Raw genomic sequence first — 23,522 nt, forward strand, 5'->3', positions numbered from 1 at the left:
TGAGAAGGAGCTTCCAACAGACATTCGTAAGTCCTAATTGCAGTCCAAATCTCTCTTATTATTGAAGGGGCCACGGGCTCCCAGATACAAATGATTTATTGTTAGAAACATAAAACCAGCCAATATTGCAATCTAAGAACTCTGAATTCTGTAGTCTATGATTGGGATATGACTTGCAATAAGAATAATAGCACAGGGCTTCGTGTTTTCTCTCCTTATTTGCAATCAATATGAGCCCTGATTGCCCACTTAAAAACACAGATGAGTTGAAAACCAGACTTAATTCTTCAAGTCATCCGTCTTTGTGTTTAAGAAAGCACCACTTCTGGAGAAGTGACACTCAATCTTGAAAGCTGACCATTTCTGGTGATCAAAAAGAAGAGCAGCAATTAGAAAAGAGATGTTATGATGTTATTATGCTTCAAAAGACCCTTCCTGAAATGTTGCAGCTGTGCTTTGACACACACTTGCAGCAAACACAAACAAAGCCTTTTCACGTGGGCCTATTCCTAGGACCATATTGGTATATTTTGGGAATTATATTACACAAGAAAATAGAGAACTGATATCACCCTACAAAACAAGCATTCATGATGATCCTTCACCGACCTCTAGATCAGAGAGCAGGAAAATAGCAGCGGATGCTAGACTTTGCTGAACATGTGCCACAGAATTGTTCTGGTTTAGAAACAACTGTTTACCTACAATACCCTGACTGCCATGTGGTCACTCTAAAGGAAAGAAACCACTGTGTGTCTCAGCAGCAACTTCAGTATTACTTCTATGTAATCTTGCAAAATGGAATGAGCTTCCTGGGCAGGATTGCGTGATAGCGATGGGGAAGAATAGGAGAGGACATGGATGGTGATAAGATGAGTGTAAGGGTAGCCTTGATACATTAGCTTCAAGTACCAGATTTAGTTGAGGGGCAGGGAATAGGAACAATCAATGGCTCTTTGGAATGTTCTGGAGGGGCTCACATCATGTGGATCCAGTGTGAAGTGGATGCACCAAAGATAAATGAAAAACATTATATTCTAAGCCCGGGCTAGAGCTTTTGCTCACTCTGGGAACTCATTCAGTTCTTGGTCTGACAAGCACATGTTACAATCAAGGAATAACCTCTCGTTCATGGGCAGTGAAAATATTTTCACAAAAAGCTTACATTTCTGACCAATAATGATTTGGATGATTTCAATTATTTGGATGATTTATATAGTACTAAACGACCCAAAGGTCTGTCAAAAGCCAATTGAATGTCAGTGTGCAAGAAGAGAGCAACATTTAGAGAAGGTTCCCTTCAGGTGATTTCTAAAACTTGTCAGACATTCAGTCTTACAAAACTCCTTTGAGTGTGCATTCCAGGAAATGTCAGTCGGAAATTGAAAGGAATGCCCCGGAGCTCCTTTACTTTGAAAACAAGGCACATCAACTAGCCCACAATATTGTGAATGCAAGGTTCTCCTAGGCTTATACCTCTTAATCTTCCCCTCGAGATACGTTGGGACTGTTCACACAGTGTCTTGCAAACGAAGGTCAATGCCTTGAACTTGAGACTGTCCTTGAGTGGGAGCCAGTAATGCATTCTCAGCACTGGGGAAATGTATGCACATCTGGGTGTCTTTGTAGCAATGCCAGTTGCACCTTTCTGCAAGACCTCGCTGCTGTGGATGGTACCCTTATTTGCACCTAATAACAGTAAATTACAATAGTCCAATTTGCCACTGATTATGACCTATACTACAACAGCACAGTTAGATGCTGATAGAAACGGACAAATATGCCTTAAGATCATAAGCTAATGAATGACTCGATGAGCTGACGATGACATCAGCCTAGGCAGACAGACAGTATGGAATGAAGCAACAATATTGTACTTCAATTCATACTAATGAAAAAAAACATATTTGCCATAGTCTGAAAAAGAAACATGGGGGATCAGTCCGTTTTTCCTGCTGTTGTGACAGGCAATCGAGAAAACAGAGTTGGTGCCAAATGTAACTATGGATCTTGAGCGAGGTCACCAAAATTGAGCGTACAAACTAATGTGCACTATTTTTCATTGCTGTTTGTGTGATGAAGAGAAAATCAAGTAATTATTGATCGACTTTTAAATTAAAAAATGGGATTATTTTAAAGGCACAATGAAGAAAATTAAGTATGTGTACTTATTTTCTACATTTTATTGTTCTTCGTGTAATGTTGCACAAATCAAATAAATATTGATCTACTTTTCAAGCATGAAAATGGGACCGAATTTGGAGCAATGTAAGCTTTCTCAATTTCTTATAACGTTAAGCAGACTGTGTTTTGTAAAAACCAGTTTGTTTTATTATTGTTCCAGTCTACAATTGAATTGGAGCAAACCCCGAGTCCTCGAATCCATATGAAACAAGCAGCACAATTGGTGTAAGAGATATTTGCTCCATGTGCTTGTACAGCTTGTGCAATCTTGCCCCACGTGTGGTCGGCAGCGTGTAGCTCCTTCAGGCAACACCAGAACTTTGGATTCTATTTAGTCCATAACTTAGGTGATCACAGTAAGGCTGAGATTCGACCATACTGTTACGTTCATTATCTTTAAGTGCTGGCAGGTGGAGACAGCCATTATATAAACTCTTAGCCGGTAATGGAAACGACCTGTCTTCTGTTGACACGAAAAGTTGGAAGTTATGAGCAATTTGCACAACATATTAAGTTACCTCTGAAATGATCCTTGTAGTGTAATCAATACTGAAGGCTTATTGAAGGGCAAAATAAAAGCCAGTGCAGCAAACGAATATTTCTTTTATAATAAGAAGTTAATGACCTTCTGCTGCTGGCAGGTCAGTGCTTGGCCAGTCCAATGCAGAAGGATCTAGTTCCAAGAGAGCCTTTGTTGACGGTATAGCTGCCTTTTCCTGCAAAGTTTAGTGGTCCATACACTCAGGCATGCACTGCACAGAAATGTGCAGGGATCCTTCAACATCAACCACAAATAGCAGTATATTGGTAATTGCAAGGTTTGTCGATGCAGTACTGGTGTTCTCCTGGGCAATGGCAATACGCTTGACCTAATTGGCGGCATTGGATCCTTTCCATTGTTGCAGGGAGTACAACAGCACAGTAGACGTGTTTGGCGCAGATATTTTGTTTTGCATTTTATTAAGGTATTTAATTATTTGTGCTCTGTATCGTGCCATGCATGCTGAGTAGACTGCTTCAAAGTGCTAACGTGAAAGCGGGGTCTCTGGGGAATCGGGTAAGTAGGAAAAGGGGGAGGTATCGGCTTTGATCACAGTGAAAATTACTTTCTCAAAACAGTTGCCCAAAAATGTACAAAAAGAAAGCTGAAGCAGACATCAAACCCAATTTACTAAGTGATTCTAGAGGTCTGACCGGTAAAGAAGCCTACTTCCTACTGATAGTAGAAACCTCCAACCATCGTCTGACGACCAAGGAAGGTTACTGCAGCAGGGCGAGTCGTACCACCGAAGGTCAGGAAACGGATGCAGTGGATTATAGTTAAATATTAAGACAGGCTTCTGTGAAAACATTTTTAATAAAGGGGGTGCTTGTTGCAGTACCGTATTCTTGCAGGTCGTTATGAAGCGGTTGACAAAGAAATGTAGACAACTGGGGTCATGAAATGTGACCTATAGCTACATGGTGAGCACCAATGATTATGGTATATTTCAAAGGTCAGTGCTATGACAGGAGGGGCAGCACACTACTTTGCAAAATAAAAGATAAATATTTCAAAATAACCAAACATGTTAAGCACGTGTATAGTGATATAATATTGTATCCTGTCCGTGACTGAACAAAGAACTTTCTGCTCAGTGACCATCACTTTCAAGAAAAGAAACAGAGGAAAGCGACAAAATGAGGTGTTCACGGGCCGAACGTTTATCCAGGATACTACAATAAAAACTGGAAAGTGGAATTAGTGTTTAGGATAAAGCAGCATTGAAGGTGCATGTAGCATGCAGAGCATCCACAGAAATCCCATCCACAGCAGGGGGGAGCCTGGCTGTAATCAGAATTCTTAGAACGACCACCCTTGCTGTAATGTTTTCTGTAGCTCGAAGCAGAGCTCCTTAAAAAGTCAGGACTGTATTGTGAACAATTTTACTCGGCTAATGTTGACCTTATTTACTTGTAAGACATCAAAATTTCCATAATCATAGTTGGAATTTGCTGCTCCCATTTTTCGAAATACCTTTCACTTGTGAAAAATGTCTAATTGAGTAAGAAGACACCAATGACGAATCAATAAACTGTGATTCTTAGGGATTAGGTCACTTTCATGATGAATAGAAGGCTTCTAATTGAAAGGGTGTCAGATTTTAATGTTGATCGGACACTTTCTCTGGCAGTGTTTATCTTGTTTTTCTTTTCCAGCAAACATTGAACACCCTAAATATCAAGCTAGAACTCAGACATAATTAATGTGGTTTCTTGCAGACAAATCAACTGTGGCTTCTGGTTTTATATAAAAGGGAAAGCTGTTTTCAAGGAGGCCATCTCATGGTGAGTAGTCTTCTGTTACCAGTTGCCTAAAAGGATCATCCTTAAATATCTCATGTTAGTGGTAAGCAGCCTTGCCTTTTTTATAACATAAACTCATATGCATATTCTACTGTGCATCATATTAGTGGGCTGCATTCATCATCCATTAGCACCATTACTATAGTTATAATCTCAGAACAGATGTTCAAAAGTGGCAGTGCCCAAAATCTATTCTGGGTTAGACTGTAACTCACTAGCACAAGACACACTCTTGAGTTCTGGAGAAAGGTACATGTGCACTTCCACAATAGTGCAGGAAGTTAGAAGCTTAAACACTCTAATGTATAAAGCCAAGCTTCAGTTGCAGATACAGCACTGGAATCACTAATGAATGAACAGAAAATCAACCATTTTGGAACTAGTGGTTTCATTATTCACAGCCACATGGTTTTTCATGGAAAGCCCATTACAGACACATCTGATTATATGATGACCAGAGGAATAGATAAAAGCAGAGTGATGACTATTCAATTTCAGCATGGTCCTTGGGATACTGCTGGACTGAGTCTGACTCCAGGGATTCATGACAAGTGAACTCCTTGCTAAATTCACCAGTTTTTAATGCATACACAATTACAAGTGGTGGAGAGATAATGCAATTATTTATCACAACATTAACATGAATGACAGAGACGAGTAGAAGAACAGACTTTGATAGGTGGCAACTAAGACTGAATGCATTCTAGTACGTGTTCTTGAGTCTAAGTCACAAACACCTGGGGCAATATGGGAGACAAGTTTTTATATGACACTAAAATGCCAAGAGCTACATAATGATAAAGAATGTGAAAGGGCCATTTGTTTACCAAACAGAATTACATGGTGGGTAGAAAGATGGAAAGACAGCAGACACTATTATGTTGCGTTAGCATTGTGACCTTCATTTATACGATCTTGAATAAAGTACTGTATCTAGCATTAGAGGGCATTTGCTGAGAATGAAAACACTGGCTGGATCAAGGCTACATCGTAGCTGCAATTAAAACCATAAATTGTTTGAGGCGAGGATGACAAATTCAACAATGTGCATGCTGACGGGAAGCATTCTTAATGGGAATGAACATAATAGAAGAGGGCACGATTTTTAGTCACTATGTTTTTCTAGTACTGGAGATCATATTTTGAAAATGGAAGTGGGGCTCGGCATTGCGCAATATTGAGATAAAGTGCTTCCTCAGAGTAATGAATGTTTAGGTTAACCTCCATTAGCCCAACTAGTGCTATCAACATAACACATACAAATAGTAGACACTCTGCTATCCTGCACCTCTTTAAACAATAGTGCTCCACTAACCAGTGCCTACTGTTGCCAGCAATAGTACTGTTCCAGCAAAGGAAATGCCACATATACAATTTAGGGGCTAGATACCCAATGTTCTGGATGGCAGATTGCTGGTAAATGAGAAGTAAGCCAGGAATCTATTATTTGGTATCTAGCCCTTTAGCATTATTTTCCGACTCTCTGCCACCCAATTAAACACACGTATCTAGATTTCTTTTATCTAGCCTATCTGATCACCCGGCATTTCCATTGGTGCCAGATAATCCGGATTTTACTGTAAATGAGTAACAATTCAGCAATAAGCCTAGGGGTGCAATCTGAGAGTTAGTTAAAACGTAAAGCTTAACAACAAATGTGCTTGATCATGCCATTATGCAGAGAATAGATGTGGAAACTGTGGCTTGATGGACTTGACAGTCCTTTTCATGTGGTCAATAAAAATCATATCCTTTAACTCTGTTGTGCAGTCCTTGTAAGCTACATGTTCTTCATACCAGCAGGTTGTAGAAGGGCGGTCAAGGCAGAACAAGTTACCTACTGTTGTGTCCTTGATTAGGGGATGGCATGGTGGGATTGCTTACCTCCCTGTGCCCAAATCTCATCTATTCAAACACGTGGGCCCTTTAACAATAAAACCATTGTTTATAGCGTAAAAGGTACAATATACATACTTTTCTTTAAATTGTTGTGCGATGGTTTAACATTAAAACCTTTCACAAATCAGACAATGTTTTTCAACTCAATGTGAACAAATTCCATACATAATACATTCACAGAGTAGGAAATATAGGATTACCAAAGTCAATTATTATTTCCTATCTTTTAAAATAGGTCGTTTCATTCGTCTTAATCCTGTAAACTCAACAGGAGATCTGTTAGGAAATGTGTAGCAACTAAATTTACAAACATTTCTGTTAAAAAAAAAAGCAATAAGAGCAATGGTCAAGGACACATGTTTGCCATTCATCAGGCGTTTCCATACATTGGGCCTCATTACACGGTAGGCGGTAAGGGTTTACCGGTACCGGTAAAGGCACTGGTACCGGTAAACTCTTACCACCTTACCACGAGTTCCCTTTGTGGGACCCGACCTTAACGGCTGGTTTTACCAGCCGTTAAAGTAGGGTGCCGCAAAGGGACCTTGGTGCTAATTACGGTACCGCAATTTGCGGTACCGTAATTAGCGCCTTCCCCATTCCCATTATGCCCTATGGGGGCAAAAATGGGAATGGGGAAGTGCCTTGGTGAATGGGGAATTACCGCCCCCGCTCACCTTGGAGTAGGGCGATAATTCCGCCATCCACCAAGGCGGACACAGTAAAATACCGGCGGCAACCATGGCGCTATTACCACCATGGTTACCGCCTACCGTGTAATGAGACCCATTGTCTGAAATCACTGCAGACAGAGAGTGGATACAATGCTCATAGAAGAATCATTGCCTCTGTAGTAAAAAGAAACAGTTTAAGATTAAATGTCCAAGTGATTCCACCTCTCCTGATTTTCAAAGTTGACGTCCTCTTTGCTTTTTGGATACCCATTTGAGGGCCAATCACTTCCAATGTGTGTAGGCAATTAAGCCTACATTTTAAAAAACATGTTCTGTGGGAGCGAGGAGACTTGGGCCCTCATTACAACCCCGGCGCTAAACCATGGCGCTGTTAGCACCATGGTTGGTGCCGGTGTTGTAACGAGTCCGCCATGGTGGAATGGGGAAATACCGCCCCATTCCAAGGTTGGCGGGGCGGTATTTCCCCATCTCACCATGGCCCTTCCCCATTCCCATTTTCGCCCCATAGGGCTCAATGGGACTGGGGAAGGCACTAAGTACGGTACCGCAAATTGCGGTACTGTAATTAGCACCGAGGTCCCTTTGCGGCACCCTACTTTAACGGCTGGTAAAACCAGCCGTTAAGGTTGGGTCTCGCAAAGGGACCTCGTAATCAGGCGTTAAGGGTTTAACGGCGCCGACACCTTTTACGGCGCCGTTAAACCCTTAACGCCAGGGTCGTTATGACCCCCTTAATCACATAAACCATCTAATAGTGGTACCCAGCTCACATATTTAAATACTTCTTATAAGGTTTTAGATATCCTAAGCTGTCTCAATTTTCTGTTATCCCACTCTCTCTGTTTCTTTTTCATTGTTAGGCTCTCGTCACTTGGATCAATAGCCACCCCAACCATGAAGCGTTCATGAGTGCTCATGAACGTTTTTAGGGTGTGACAAAGTTTTCTGACATACATCTCCCAATATAGAAAGGAATTTGGTCCCATCATCCTCATCAATTTCAAAATAGAGGTGCAGTTTGTTCCACTTATAAGTGAACCACCATGAGTTCAACCCTAGTTCTAAACAAATCACATCCATAGATAGAGACGGCAAAGTTGCAAGATCAAACTCCAAATTTTCCCCTCATAGACCTTCAGCGTTTCCTAATATTCACTGGGTCTAACTCCAATCCCTACGTAATCATAGGAGTCCCCCTAGCTTTGTAACATTCGACCAAGGGCCTCAGGGAGCAGTTACAGGATTTTACCTGGATTATCTTTATCTAAGTGATGAACAAATTAATTCTCGCTTCCAGTTTCTCTTTTGTTATTGTTATCTGGTTTTTAGAGGAAAATAATGACCCTCATCAATTATATTACCATTAATGTAGCATTTTAAATTGTAAAATGTCTCCTTTGTATTGTAAATCAAAATCTGGGACATTTCTGAATTAATCGCTGGGTTCTATTCCATAGCATATTCCCCGAACTCTTCTACACCCCTGTGTTGTCCTATGGGCGTGATACCAAATAACATCAGATCATCCGCATATGCAAGCCACCTTCTTTCTAAATGTTGTATTCTTGGTGGAAAACAATCGGCCTTCTGTGAGTATAGTGGCAGATCTGAAGTGTGCAGGTTAAACAGGGTTTGGGCCAACACACACCCTTGTCTTAAACCAGTCTTTACTGAAATGTCTCTTGACGGCAAAATATGTAATATGGTATGCATTGATTTCCATGAAGTGTGTGTGCACCGTTTTAAGCAGTGTTCTGGATCACATCCATGTGAAAGCATATATTTATATATCAGCTGCCTGACTACAGAAGCAACTAATTATTCCATAGTGCTCACAATAACACCCAACAACTCCAACCACATTTCCAAGGTGTTAAAAGCAAACACTTAGCTATTTCCCATCTGTATGTATATTAAGCAACACATCTAAACGGGAAACACTTATATCAGCATTTTCAATGACAGTGTACCTATAGTTCTCACCATTTGGCAGAAGCCGGAGCATCTCTTTATAGTGCACAGTTTACCATTTAGGATCTGGTCTGATTGAATGGGAGAGCTGGTTAAAGGTCTCTTTAAGCATCGTTTATTAAATCTAGACATTGAAAAAAAGAAATAATAATAATATTTGTAATAATAATAATAATAATAATAATAATAATAATAATAATATGGGAGTACTGTAGCACTCGTCATAGTCTTACTAGCATCAACTGTGCTAATGATCGGACATTGATGTGAGCTACCTTTTTGCCACCCATGTAAAACTCCCATTGCCCATGTTTTAAGAGGTTTACATGTACTTCTATTTTATCAGGACACGGGAACTGGCGTGTTATCAGTCCCATCTTGGAAACAAGCAGTTTGATTTCCGATGAATAACTTAGCATGTAGGAGGCAATGCTGGCAGCAAATACTGTTCCTAATGAACAATTCCTCACTCCCTCGTTCATGCACTCCCACCTTTCCCTACTCACACCACTTGTATCTTCCTGGGTAGCTCTTCTTTGAAGAGTGACCTAGTTTCTCTCTGTCAACAAGAGCCAGACCAGTGCTTTTCTTTTCAGGAACTGGGTTTCTGTTCAGTTTCTCCCTCCCCATTTAAACATGCATGTGTTTCTCATCAGTTTATTGGCTTGTCATAGCTGGGGCGCATAATATGTGTCTCTGATGAAGTGTGAAACGCGCTGCCATATCTTGACAGCCCTGTTTTTTTAATCAGCACGTCTGCGTGTTTATAGCTATAATATATTTATATTTGCAACATTTGAGAATGTTCCTCCGCCGAGTATGCAGAAGGCCAACGAAGATGTTTTGTGGGACGGAGCTTACTCACAATGTACTGGCATCCCATTGAGCTATCTGTGCCTGACCAGAACATAAGTATCTATTTGCATAACACTCTGGTCAAACCTAAGCACGAATGTGGACATACACCCTTACGTGCAAGTGGGGCACACTACAATAATGGCAAAAATCTGGTAAGCTAAATGCAAGATACTCACTTTTTAAAATAACACAAAAAATGTTTCAATACTTCGTTAGGAGTAGAACTGTTTGCTGATAGAGCGCCAAGAAATCACACAGGTGGCAACAGTGTGCAGTATAAGAACCTTTAACATAATGTATATGCATTCACACTCCCACACACACACACACATGTTTAACACTCATAATCAAACACACTGCACACAAGTCACATACACTCCACATAACAATGCAACCAGAATATGAGTGTACATATGAAATATGCTTCTAATACTCAATAAGTGACCACAATGCACACATTGAATATACTCAGAATGTATCAAACACATCCACACAATTACTCTCACACAACCAAGCCCCTACACACAAATGCCACCTCCTTCCCCACACCAACACACACACACACACACACACCACACACATAAATAATCATCAGGATATAAGTATACACATATAGTACACCCAGGATACAAGCAAGCACAACACACAATAAATATCCCCTGAAAGTACACATAAACAATAGGTTTGGAATATAAGAAAGCCCAATATATGCATGCAAAATGCAAGAAATGTAAGTGAGCACAAACAATACACTCAGAATCTACATATGCACAAACATTATGCAAAACGTGTATACAATAGACAAAGAATGTATATAAACTGGGGCAATTTCCCCTTAATATGCATATACACCTCCACATGCACATCATGTTCCCTGCAGACATCAACAGACACCCCTTGCATGCACAACCAACACACAATACACACACAAACACACACACACACTCGTTCAAACACACACATGAAAACATCACACAAATGCCCCCACTCACACACCAATGCACTAAAACACTACATAAAACCACACCAATGCTCTCCTTCTCTCTCTCAGAAACACACAAACACATATACTAACAAACAGTTTAAAAAAAATTAAAAAACGGACAACTAAAATAAAAGTCAAGGTTACGACATATAAATAATACTGCATATGGCATGGTAAAGTCTGCAAACGTTCAGAATGCCAAAGTTAAGGTACAAACTGTCACAATTTACTATTTCCCTAGTTTTTCACCAGTGCTTTAGTTGAACTGTGTCTCGTGAAAGATTTCTGAAGTGTGAGTTAATGTTTCAAGTGTGTGCCGAGAGAGGACTGTAAAGATGTAATATATTTTTGTTTTGTGACATTAAAACCATCTTTCAATAAGAAAATAACAGACACGCATGTGTGCTTCTACCTATCACATTGTTGATCTGTGTGTGGGTCTGCAAGATTGACTCAGATGGATTGAATGCCATTCGAGGCCAGGCCATTGCAGGATTTAAAACCAGAAGTATGGTTGCTTAAAAACCTATGGGCATGTGTTGTGTTCACAGCATTTTCTCTCGATATTGAAGTTGCTTCCCAGACTGTGAATATGTAACCTGGGCTCCCAGTGAGAATATATGTGCTGTTCTATGGCATTACTCCTGCACACTTGCACTCAGACACTGCCAATTCTTTCAGCAGGGGCATTCAAGATGACTTACGTTTTCTGCTGCTAAAGGAGGGGATTGTTCTGTCCAGAGGCCATGGGCAGATTCCAACAGCAGGACTGAGACGTCTCGGGATTGCAATTATTTTGTTATGAGTCAGAAGCCAGCTCCTCTGCAGAGGAGCCAAAGATATTTACCAAGGAAGGAAAGCAGAGCTCTGAATGCTGCAGTGTGATAAATGTATCTTTGGCCCGCCCTCTGTTAAGCAGGCCTTATGTATCGAAATGCCCATCGAAAGAAAGCCATCTCTTTTTCTGCGGTTAGCCAACTAGATGTTGAGGGCCTGATTCATGGAACATTTAGCGCAGTGCAAAGTGACTTTGCACTGTCAATAAACTCGTTTAGCCGGGTCTAATTCAAAGAGCAGTGCAAAGTGCATTTTTGCAGAGCAAAGTCACTTTGCACAGCACAAGTACTCTTTGCACCGTCAATTAGTGCTGTGCACAAATACATTTTGCACCGCTCTGGGAATTAGGCCTGGTGGAAGGTGCTTATTGGCAGTGGAAAGTCACTTTGCACCGCGCTAAACATTCCCATGAATCAGGCCCTCTGAGTGTGGTAGTTTGGCAGTCAATGGATCCAGTTAGAGAATACTGCACTAGTGGCAGGCAATTTTTTTCACGCGTCCCATGGAATTTTTATGCAGCATCTGCACCGACTGGACAGCGCAGCCACTGGATTTTTGCTGAATACACAGTGCAAACATAATATTTTGCAGCAATCCTTGGACAAATGGACAGTGCAAACGTTTGTGCAAAATGGATGAACACAAATGCAATTTGCTCCGAGGATGAGCTAGTATCTGCAGTAGCACAGAATAGTTATGCAATGCATTTTCAGCAAACATTTAGTGCAAAAATGGCCTTTGCACCAGCTGACCAGCACGAAAAAAGACATTGGTTGCAATCTGTGTTTGGTCTGCACATCGCAGGTTTCAATCCCGACAAGGCCAACTCAGCCTTTCATCCTTCCAGGTCGATAAATGAGTACCAATTTCAATTGGGTAATAATATCAATGATTGGGAATAGGTCATATGTAAAGCGTTTTAGATTAAAGCGTTATACAAAAATCAAATTATTATTTACAAAAGCGTTTTTCAATGGGCAATCCCGTTGAGAACCTATTGTAAATCAGGCCCATTGTGTACCAGTCTGTCTCTGCAAAGGTCACTGCCAAGATGCCAGGCACTGGTGAAAACTGCTGCCCACTGGAACAATTCTGGATCCCAGAATCCTAGCCTTCTGTGTCCTTGCGCGTGAAAGACCAGCGCGCGTCAGCACTAGGACATGGAATCCACAGCTTTCATGGGGTTCTGATTGAAAATACATAGGGGGGTTCTTTGCCTTGAAGCGTACACGGAATAAGGCAGCTAGGCAGAGCATCGCAGCAGTGGAAGGCAGGCTGCGGAGTGCGATACCCGCAGATACGCCGTGATTTATTGTTCGGAATCGCAGTGCTGAGCACTGACATAAAGTACAGCGAATCCATTCTCATCAGGGGCAGCCCTCCGAGGGCGAGCTCTGCAGGCAATTAGCAGGAGCCGTTTGCATGGCGCGGCTGTTACACTCAGAAGCTCTCATCAGTCCCTTTGTTCATTAGCTCTCGCCTCGTCCTATTGTACGTTTTATGGGTTCCCTGTCACTGACGGGCGCAGCCGTGACTGATGAAGAAATGAGGAGAAGGAATCGGTAAGATGGAAACTAATACAAGCAGGGCAGGCCTCGAAGAGTTATTGCCGAAGACTTATTAAGTGCCCAGTATATTATCTACTAAAGACTGGTCTTCCTGCTTTCTTCCAGCGGACACAAAAGCTATTGCTACAATGCAGGCTGTGGACAGGGCTGCATATCTCACTTCCAAATCTATTGATTCGAGGGGAGTGTAGCAGCCTCATTCAGATGCATCCTTAGGGACAAGGTTATCGATAAATAAGCACGAATATATACACATATGGAAGAGTGTGCGATGAAAACGGCCCCAATTGTGTAGCTAATGTGAAGGTTATTGAAAGCAGTGCGTCTGGGATGGGCTGTGCTGTGATTGACTGAGGCAGCAGAGTCAGCACAATTGGAGGCGACAGGGCAGTGCTACTGGCGGGTCATCATGCACAGGCTGGCATGCAGTGGTCATATTCTTTTGAAGCCTCTCTTGCAACCTGACGTCACCATCAGAATGTTATGAACACGTGATAGTACGAGAGGAGGTGAAGAACTCTGCTGGCTACCATTGGAGTCCTCTGGTTGTCTCCATTATCAGTACTGTTCCGGTTAACTCTGTGTAGGCTGCTAGTGTCCGGTTTACCTGCATTTTGGTCACTAGTAGCCAGATTGTCCGTCCATTTTGGTGTGGGGTGATTAGTGCACCTGCATTTCTGTCACCTCGGGCACAGTCTGAACTTACCCTCCCTCCCTCATAAGCTCTGACACAACCCTCGATCCCTCACAAGCATGCTCCTGCATGACCCTGCACTCTTCCTTCTCATTCTATTGCTAGCCATCTTTGTGGACCTTCCTACACTTGTATCCTAACTCCTCCTTCCTCCAATGAACTTGTCCAAAATCTAAATTTTGATGCACCAAGAAGCCCTCCCTTCTGGTTTCTTCGGGCACAAGCTGAAAAAGCTTGGAGGCTCTGGCGACCATAGAATGGAACAACCCCATCTTGTTCGGTGTGGATGCATTAGGTGGAGCATCCAAATGCAGAGACTTGCTGCCCACTGGGACAATTTCATCATCGTTGTCTGTGGTTGTGGCCGTATCCATCCCTGTCCCTGTGTCTGCTGGGGAAGAAGGGGCCCGGCATGGATGTGGAGGCTAAAATGGGGGCATCGGATGACACTTCCTCTTCTTAGTTGGAGGCTGCATGGGAGCCTGCGGGGCCACTGGAGCCGGGCCCGGTGGCATCCTCTTCTGGATCTCTGACACCAAGGTGTGAAGAGTCGACAGAATGTCCAGAGACACATCCCTTGGCTGAGCTGGCAGGATCAGAAAACTAGGCCACGTGCCATTGTCTCCGTCATCGCTGTTGTCTCTGTCGTCCTCCTCTTCCACATCCTTTTTGACTGAGTACAAGGACTCCTGGTCCTCGTTGTCTGTGGATGAGACCTCAATGGCTTGTGCTACTGCCTGAGAGGGCTGTTTTGGGGCCTACTTGCCCCCCCATTTTTCCACCCTTTGGTGCTTCAACCGGGGCCTGAGTTGGTTTGCCACTTCCAGCGTGCCAGCAGACTTTGCCAAAGTCACTGTAGCGGTGTCGCGCCTAGGGGGCAAGGATACCTTCTGTGCTGTGGTGCTACCTTCACAGGGTCAGCTCCCTTGGCCATCTTGATAGCAGCTGCCACCAACTCTATCAGCGACAAAGTCTTTGCATGTGCTGGAGAAGAAGGAACCACCCAGCACCATGTTGAATTTAGTGATGTAATTGGCCCACTGCCATATTCATGGACTTTTGTCTCTAATATTCTTCACAAACCTCTGCTCACTGCAGTTCTCCTGCAATGGCGAGTGAACATTTGGTTTCCTGCTGGGTGGTCTACAAAGTGCACTCCCCAATGAGGGGGCTTTATTTGTGGACTGGGTATGTTTGACAGTGCCTCCCAATGCAAATCTATCTCAAGAGTCACCTAGAGAAAAGATGATGAGGAATGGTCATGGCAGCGAGTTGCATCACCTGGGACATTATGCTCCCGGGCATTGGCTCGGAGGTTGACAGAATGTGCCACTGACACTACACCTGTTCATTGTTTAGCAAACAGATCTAATGCCCAGTGAGCACTTTATATGTAGATGTTTGGGTTTTGCTGCTAGGATGGCATTATTTCATTGGTGCCTGCTCCTGCAGTGTTGGAGAAGTGCACATCATGGTCTTGGACTAGAGGAAAAATAGGGAATATCGTTCAACATTAGCAAGTTATGTTTGAAGCCAAAGAGCAACATGTTATGTTATATTTATGTTTAAGTAGTGTCATTAGGGTTTATACTGTGCACAGCTGCCATTTGCATGGCCTCCAGGTGCCCTGGTTCCGAACGCAAGTGGGTGCATTTTGTTTTGTACGGGTGGTAGAGGGAACATACAAGATAGCTTTGCTCTTATTTTCTTTTTTTTATTATGTTTGTTTTGTTACAAACCTTTCATTACAAAAACATCATTTCAATGCACCCACGGTGTATCAGTTTACAATACATCAAATACATCATATCAGTTTGTCCACACATCAACAACAAAAAAACTAAAAACTCAAATCAGTTCATAGTTAAACTGAGCACATCATTACTTTTTACTATCCTCCAAAATATAGGGCCTCATTACGACTCAGGCGGTAAGGGGTTTACGGCGGCGTAAACAGCGCCGACCCTTACCGCCTGATTCCGAGGTCCCTTAGCGCCATGGAGGTTTTAACACCTGCTTTTAGCAGGTGTTAAAATCCATGGCGCTAAGGGACCTTGTTGTTAATTACGCCACCGTAATTTCCGGTGGCGTAACTAACGCCTTCCCCACTCCCATTATGCCCTATGGGGCAAAAATGGGAATGGGGAAGGGTAAATGGGGATTGGGGACTTACCGCCCCGCCAACCTCGGAATGGGGCGGTAAGTCCGCCAACCACCATGGCGTAAACATAGTTTACGCCATGGTGGTAAAGGTACGACCCAGGCGGTAACTTACCGCTTGGGTCGTAATGAGGCCCATAGACTTTAGTAACAGACCCTCTCATTAATTGCTAGGTGGCCTTTTCACCTCGAGTGCTCCTCCCGGATTTAAAGGATCTAAATTCCAAAGCTTTTCCACAAATTTAAGTACAGTTAAGAGCAAGGGGATTTTTTCTCCAAATATGAACAGGTTCCACCTGTTCTCTACAGATAGTGACTTCAGACCTTGCATAACATCCTCCATGTACATCTTTCTTGTACTTGATAGTCCTGAGTATTCCAGGATGAACTGTTTGGCGTTCTCGACTGTCTCAAGATCTCCACAGAACCTGCAATGCCTAACCCTTTGCCCTATTTGTCTTCTTGTGGCTAAGACTTCTCCAGTAGGTAGCACATTTAGCCTTAGTCTCTTGAAGATGTCTCGAAAGTGTGGGCATGGACATTTAATAAGATAGGCCGGGAGTTGATTTACTGAACTCTGTTCCAAGGGCATGTTTAAAGAAAGTTTGTAAGATAGCCTTCTCTGCCGTGTTCTGATGCAGTCCTGCTCCCGGATCCTCTTTTTAACTTTATGTGGCATTTCTAATAGGGAGTGCCTGCTTTGATAGTTTCTAGCTTTGCCTCACATTTATTTTTCCAGGTATCTAGTACGAACTCAGTCTCTTTTTTTTCTTCATTATTCATAATTTTTAATGGGAGAGAGGGTTCTCCTTCGACGCACTTCCTAAAGAGTGCCAGGGACCTCCATCCAATAATCGAGGATATTTGCTCTTATGTTGATGTCCGCAGACCAGAGTACCCTGAGCCCTGCATGTGGGTGAATTACTCTGTGTTTTGAGTCAAGGGCAATTAGGTGTTTGTGTTAAGGAAGGAAACTTTGTGTGCCCTCATGACCAGGATACATTGGCTTGGGCAGTAGTTTGTACGCTGGGTGTGGAGGTGTAGTGTTCTGTTTGTTTGCCACCTAATGGGTGGGCTATTAAGAAGCTGTGCATCAGTATCTTGCTTGGTTTGAGCACGGAAGATGAATAGTGGGTAGGATTAACAACTCTGCAGTGAGACAGCGAGCAGATGCAGATTCATTATATTATGATTGGTTATTTATAATGCACTTAATACCTGGAGGTTTTAAGCACAAACCCGGTGATCGAACCTGTGTTGCTCCGTGTTGTCTTGCTTCCAAGGCAAGCGCTTTATCCCTGAGCTATCCTCCCTCCATTGGCCATATTATGTAGGTGGGTGGTTGCCAGCCAAAATTTGGTGCAGTATATGATATGGCATTTGGGGTGAGGCCCATTTGTGATCTAGGGCTGGCTCGCACTGGCCTATAGGGCAATGCCCAAACAAAAATCACAAAATACAAGTATGTGCCAGTTATTTTGTTAATGGTGGGTCACTTTTTTGGCTCATGTGGGCCCGTTTGATAACTTACTTCGCCATGTGGGTAGTAGTTTGACCAGTGTTACTGAATACATATTATTTTAAATGCAAAAACCTCTCCCTTGGGTACTACTCAAACAGTCTGTCACAGAATGAATAAATTGCCATTTGCAACTGTGGGTCACTTTTTCATTGGTCCCCGAGACAAGGTCGTGCCCCAGTTTGACCCTGATCTAGGGGAGATATGAACTGGCATATGCTGTGACACTACTGCTAGTCCGGTATTCTGTGGAACAATCGGAAGTACAACAACCGGAAGCACAAGTCACATTGTGGAGCAAAATTATTATGAGCATTTAAGTAAATCCCTCAAAAAAAAATGTGCGTATTTTAGAAGAGTCATCGCACCTCTCTCTTTCGTTGGCACTGTGTTTCAGCGGTGTAATGCCAGACAAAGGGTACCAGGTGGAGTGGCAGTGTGTGAGTATTTATAAGACATTTATTGTGTCCTGCAGAAAAAAGAAAAAAAAAAAACGAATACACTTAATGATGCATTTTGGTAACCGTCTAGCTCCAGGGGAATTCTGGTGAGGGTCTGTCGATAAGAACTGGTTGGTTTACGTCCAAAAGTATATCGGAATGCTGATGCACCTCCAACATGGCGGACTGCACCAAACACTTCTACGGCCATATAATGGCTTGCGTCCAATGTAGCAGGGAAGCTGTGCAGGCACAAGGCCTACAAGAATCCGTGGTCCTGAATGATTCGCACACACGCTAGAATGCTCGCTCCGCACTCGCGCCCTTCCACGGCGCGCCGCGGGCTCGTGCATGAATGCAGCTCGCAGGCTGCTAGCACAGCACGCAAGTGCTTCCTGCCTTCAGAATGTAATCAATCTACATGGCTAATGAGTCTGAAAGCAGGAGGAACGGCTGGGCCTGGCACCAGGAAACCCACATTGCAAACAAACCCTCTCTTATTAACCTTTCCGTGGTTGCTCCACGACGCTAATTAGACCGAAAAATATCGAGCCGGTATAGATTTCTACTTAAAAAGCAGTTAAGAAAAGAAGCATAAAAATCTCCGAGAAATGTCTTCACTTATCATGTACCGTTATTTTGATAGAAAATAGCTCGTTTGTATTTTCGTTAAAGATGAAGTGGGTTTTCATGTTATTGCCATATCAATCGCTATGGAAAACAAATTGTGAATCTTTCACGGGCCCGCAAAGTTCCAGGTGGTGTTGAGGGTATCATAATGAGGATGATTCCATGTTTAACAGCTTCCAGCTGGAATACAGCGCTTGTGATCAGTGCATTCGCTGGGCTTGGGAGGTAGGTGTGACCAAGGGGGGCTGGGTGACCAAGTTAGAGATGGGCGGGTGATCTTTCATTGTTTTGGGCACAACCTATTCTAGATGCCGCATGTGAAACATACTGCTATCGGCAATCCTTTTATATTGCAGTTTTCATCCTAATTTTGCAACCTCAACATAAACGTGGTCTCTCTCTCTCTCTCTCTCTCTCTCTCTCTCTCTCTCTCTCTCTCTCTCTATATATATATATATGTATATATATATATATATATGTATATTTTTTTTATTGCAATCCTGTGACTTATTTCCTATTTCTCATGCTAGCTCCTCCATGTCCGGAGCACAGATGTTCTAGTAGCTTCTGCAATGTGTGGCACATAACACTGCACGAGGACTGTGATGACTGAAATGACAATGGCAGAAAAAGAGGTGTCTTATTTTCTGTACTCTTATGCTGACTATTTTATCAGACTAAGTGACATCCCTTTTAGAGCACTGGAACGAGTCCAATCAACCAGAGATCTGTTGTTCTGGGCCTAGTTTTCTGGAATTGAGGGCTATTTCACCCAGAGGGTGACTATCACTGAGGAAAGGTTTCAACAGAGGTGTCCTTCCATGGTTCCATGATAGTCATAGGGTCTTTAAGTCAATGCTAACTTACTAAAGTTATTGTCTAATTGTCAACTGGGGTTTGGTATTTCTAGAATGTTGGTTCAAATGTGTTTCTTAAACCCGTATTTTGATGGCATTAGATAATTAGATTATTAAAAAAATGTGAATGGCAATATTTTGTGGCTACCATAGTTACATTGGCCTAGCCGTTGAGCCTCATAGCAGAAGATGCAATACCTTTGGGAATCAAGGGCCACCTGATCTTTAGGGAATAGTGACACTGTTTGGAAGGAAGGGGCATCTTAAGATGCTGCTCAATAAGCATTATGTGGAGTGTATATAAAGCCAATCCGGTGCAAACCACAAAAAGAACATCTTTCTGTTCGTCTGAAGTAGCGCAGTAGAGTTCTTTTATGTCCTGTGCAGTGGCAATAGCAATGGAAATATGGGTTCACTAGAGAAGCGCGCAGACATATGACACTTAACATATTCCTGGGTGCCTGAGCTCACAAGACAAATACAAGCTAAAGCTATAAGACGTAACTAAAATGTTCTAAGTATTATCATCTGAAAGGGGTCTGTCCTTTAGTCTTACAGTTGTGCATATTCAGTACATGACAATTGAATTGGGGAGTTTAGGGACTGACCTTTGGAGTAAATGCACACATAGTTGTTGCTTTACATGTTATTTTGTAACTTCTAAAGTAACATCTCTTCGGAAACAATTTAGTCACTTTTAGACATACATTTTTGTGTGCCCAAACTACCACAATGCAGCATTTTAGCACCAAAGAACAAAAAGCAATGGCCACTTACCTGTGTTATTATTCTATTTCGCTGCGCCAAATTACGTATCTCAGCTCAAGATGTATATAATTAGTAATAATTAATTAAGATTCAGAAACTTGCTTAAGAACAGCAAGTTGCCTATGCAGACTGCAAGATAAGGCAGCATAACTTGTTTTGAGCCTAAGAAGCTCTTTTGGAAAACCTTCCAGAGAATGACTTCAGAGTTCAGAAGCACTTTATAGCCTCAATTGTGTGCCCAACCTAGGCTTCCTGCCCTCAACCGATCCCAAAACTGTCATCTTCCAACAGGCTTCCACATCCTTTTTGATGCCATCTGGACCACGGCCCTTCCAGAGACATAGCTCCTTTCATCCAGTCCTGGAAACATACATTGTCCCTGAACCAGGTGGCACCTCAATATAGCAACTGCAGAACACCCAAACACCCACCAACATGCATAAAATGCATATGTGGTCCATGGTCCTGTTTCACAGCTGCAAATTGGCAAAACAGTGCTGAGCAGTGACCAGGACCCCCTCTCGCAAAGCCTTGGGTATGCACATTGTCACTCATTCAAGACAGCAATTGTTGCTGACCCGCAGAGAATCTGCACTGGGTCTTCTTCACACTCAGCAGTGAAAAAAGAATAACAATGCTGAGTACCACAAACCAAGTACCTCTATCCAATAAATTTGAAAAGTTATGTTGGTCAAAAATTGAAAAAGAAGTAGGAAAAAATCAATACCGTAGATTTAACCGAATGCAATTTTACCTAATGTGAAGGCACCAAATTTATTTGATTGAAAATAGTAGGCAAAGTGGTATATTTGTTGTGCATAATAGGTGCGGTGTGGGGCACGGGTAAATGTTAGGGTAAGAAGAGGTAAGGGGGGCTGCCGGGGTCTCCACTCGCAATAAAAAATGTTTAAAAAGTTAATTTCAATTTTCAGTAAAATAGATTTGGTCACTTCTCAATTAGGTACAATATTTTCGATCAAATCTACCCCATCTGAAAAAAATGTACTCCACCTTTTCTGGGGCACAGGTAAATACACTTTTGAATAAGCTATCCAATATCAACACGGTTTCAACAATGTAGTTTTATGATGCACAGCAGTATTAAAACAGCTGCTATTCATGAAAAGGAAATGTAGCTGACTTCGAATGACGTACATAGCAAACACACCCAACAGTTGTTTACCACGTTCCCACGAGCATTGTGTGCAATTACATTGTAACCATACGTCCACTGGTGTACCTTTATAAATAGTCATAACCCCCTATATATCCGTGACTCAATTTTCAGCAGTGATTTTCCTTCCTGTGAGAGTCTGCGTGAGGAGTGTGAGAAGTTTCCTTGCGTGTCCGGCCTTCATGCTCCGCTTTGGTCCACTGAATTCGCTACTTCCATTCTGAACTCTTGTGCTCTTCTGCCGTTTGTCAGTGTGATAAGACTACATAGCCTTTTAATCCATTGAAATGAATTACTAAATGAACATCAATGTTTCTTATTAGCGAAGCAGCCCAAAGCCTAATACTACCTTCGCAGAGGGAGTAAAAAAAACCACTTTGCTCGACGCCATTCCTGCGCCTGGTGTGCATATGAGAGGAGGTATCTGGATCCTACACACAGTGTTAGAAGTCTACCAAAAAAGTAGTGGAACTGTGCTCTCGGCTGAGGAGAGGGCAGGTGGAAGCATAGTTCAACATGTGACAAGTGTTGTGGGCGGGGTATTCTAATAGTCTGAGTGGACTGGTAACTAAGGCTCCTGTTACAACTCTACACTTGCACAGGGACATGAATGGACAGATCTTATTTATAGAATGGTGAATATGGGCATAAAAAAGTAGAGGAATGGTAAAGAGAACAAACACCGCTCCCGATCGTTCCCGCTCACTTCGATCACTCCCTACACCATGTTACAGCCTGAATCAGCATTCATGAAAAGTATAGGTGCATAATTGACAAAATAAAGCTCAATCTTGTGCGAAAGCGTGACCTTGCAAATCTGCAGAAATGTACATTTTCCAAGACACCTGCAGAAAAATGTGTGGGTCCCCATTTGCTGTTATTTGTCATAATGCGTTATCATGTGTTCGCGTTACTGTGCTGGGACCCCCGAGGCAAGAAAAACACATGATTGCTAATAAGTGAGATTTACACATTACGAATTGCCGACATTCAAGGGACATGGGTACCCACTGCCATGGTATCGTGGGCTTGGGGAAGGCACGTGCTAATTATGGTCCCTGGCACTGACGTTGACAGCAGAGTGTAGTAGGTAAAATATTCCGAGCCGAATCTTCAAGACGCTGCGTAGTTGGTTCTGAACGTGGGCTGCGTCCCTTATTGCCAGTGCAGGAATGCCTGCTGCACAGAGAAAGCGTCATTGTGTCACCTGGGCGCCGCCTTCACGATGAAGCCACATGAGTGGCCCGGCTGACTCCCTGTGCGTATGGCTCTGGGGGCAGCCGCCTCATTGAAACGCTGTCCTGATTTCCAATTTATTTTGCCATAATACTTGCCTGGAAAGAATTCATAATGAAAAAGAGTAGATTTTGCTGCTGCCTTAGACAACTGCAATTTTTCAAGGCTTTCTTCTGCTTAAGGACCAAACAAATAACAACCTTCAAACGGGCATATTCAATAACCATTCTTAATGCTCCCTCCTTGGCTCTGTGCGTCAGCATGACTTGGAATGCTCTAACGCATCCTCCCAGGTCTTGTCCATCTCTCTTTGTTCCCCTTGTGTTCCATGGTAAAATACCAGCATTTGCTAAATATATATTCCATTCAAGTGTTTATGTTGGACCTGCACTTGCAACCCTTTCTTCATTTTTTCTCTGGTTGATAACCTTGCTTTCACAGTAAATCCATAGCAACAGTATTTGTGGAAGAAACATATGTTTTCTCAAATTCCTATCTGTGTGCTTGTGCATCTCTTATTGGTCAGACCTCGCTGTTATCCCAGCACAGGTAAAAGCCGTCGTTTCAACGTTAACATTTTTTTTATGTCCTTGTAATGGCTACAACTTTGATGAAAGCCACATCTCCAGACAGCAAAGATGTGACATATTTTCCTTATGATTAAAATACTGCCTGATACTTCGCTATAGGGGCTAGAATAT

At 42.6% G+C, this 23,522-nt stretch overlaps 1 protein-coding gene across 7 annotated transcripts in view; it reads left to right on the top strand.

Annotated features, from left to right (window-relative positions):
* Nucleotides 1-23,522, top strand: part of PCDH19 (protocadherin 19) — a 255,401-nt gene that overhangs the window by 162,607 nt on the left and 69,272 nt on the right. The window contains exon 6 of one of the 7 annotated variants that reach the window (XM_069612989.1): nucleotides 4,447-4,512. The exons of the other annotated variants lie outside the window; for them this stretch is intronic. Within the exon in view, the coding sequence (XP_069469090.1) occupies nucleotides 4,447-4,478 (32 nt within the window). The 3' untranslated portion in view covers nucleotides 4,479-4,512. The remainder of the gene's footprint in view (nucleotides 1-4,446; nucleotides 4,513-23,522) is intronic. 7 annotated transcript variants of the gene reach the window in all.

This window comes from Ambystoma mexicanum, chromosome 5p (assembly GCF_040938575.1).
Source record: "Ambystoma mexicanum isolate Mex_15411 chromosome 5p, UKY_AmexF1_1, whole genome shotgun sequence".
Taxonomy (NCBI): Eukaryota; Metazoa; Chordata; class Amphibia; order Caudata; family Ambystomatidae; genus Ambystoma; species Ambystoma mexicanum.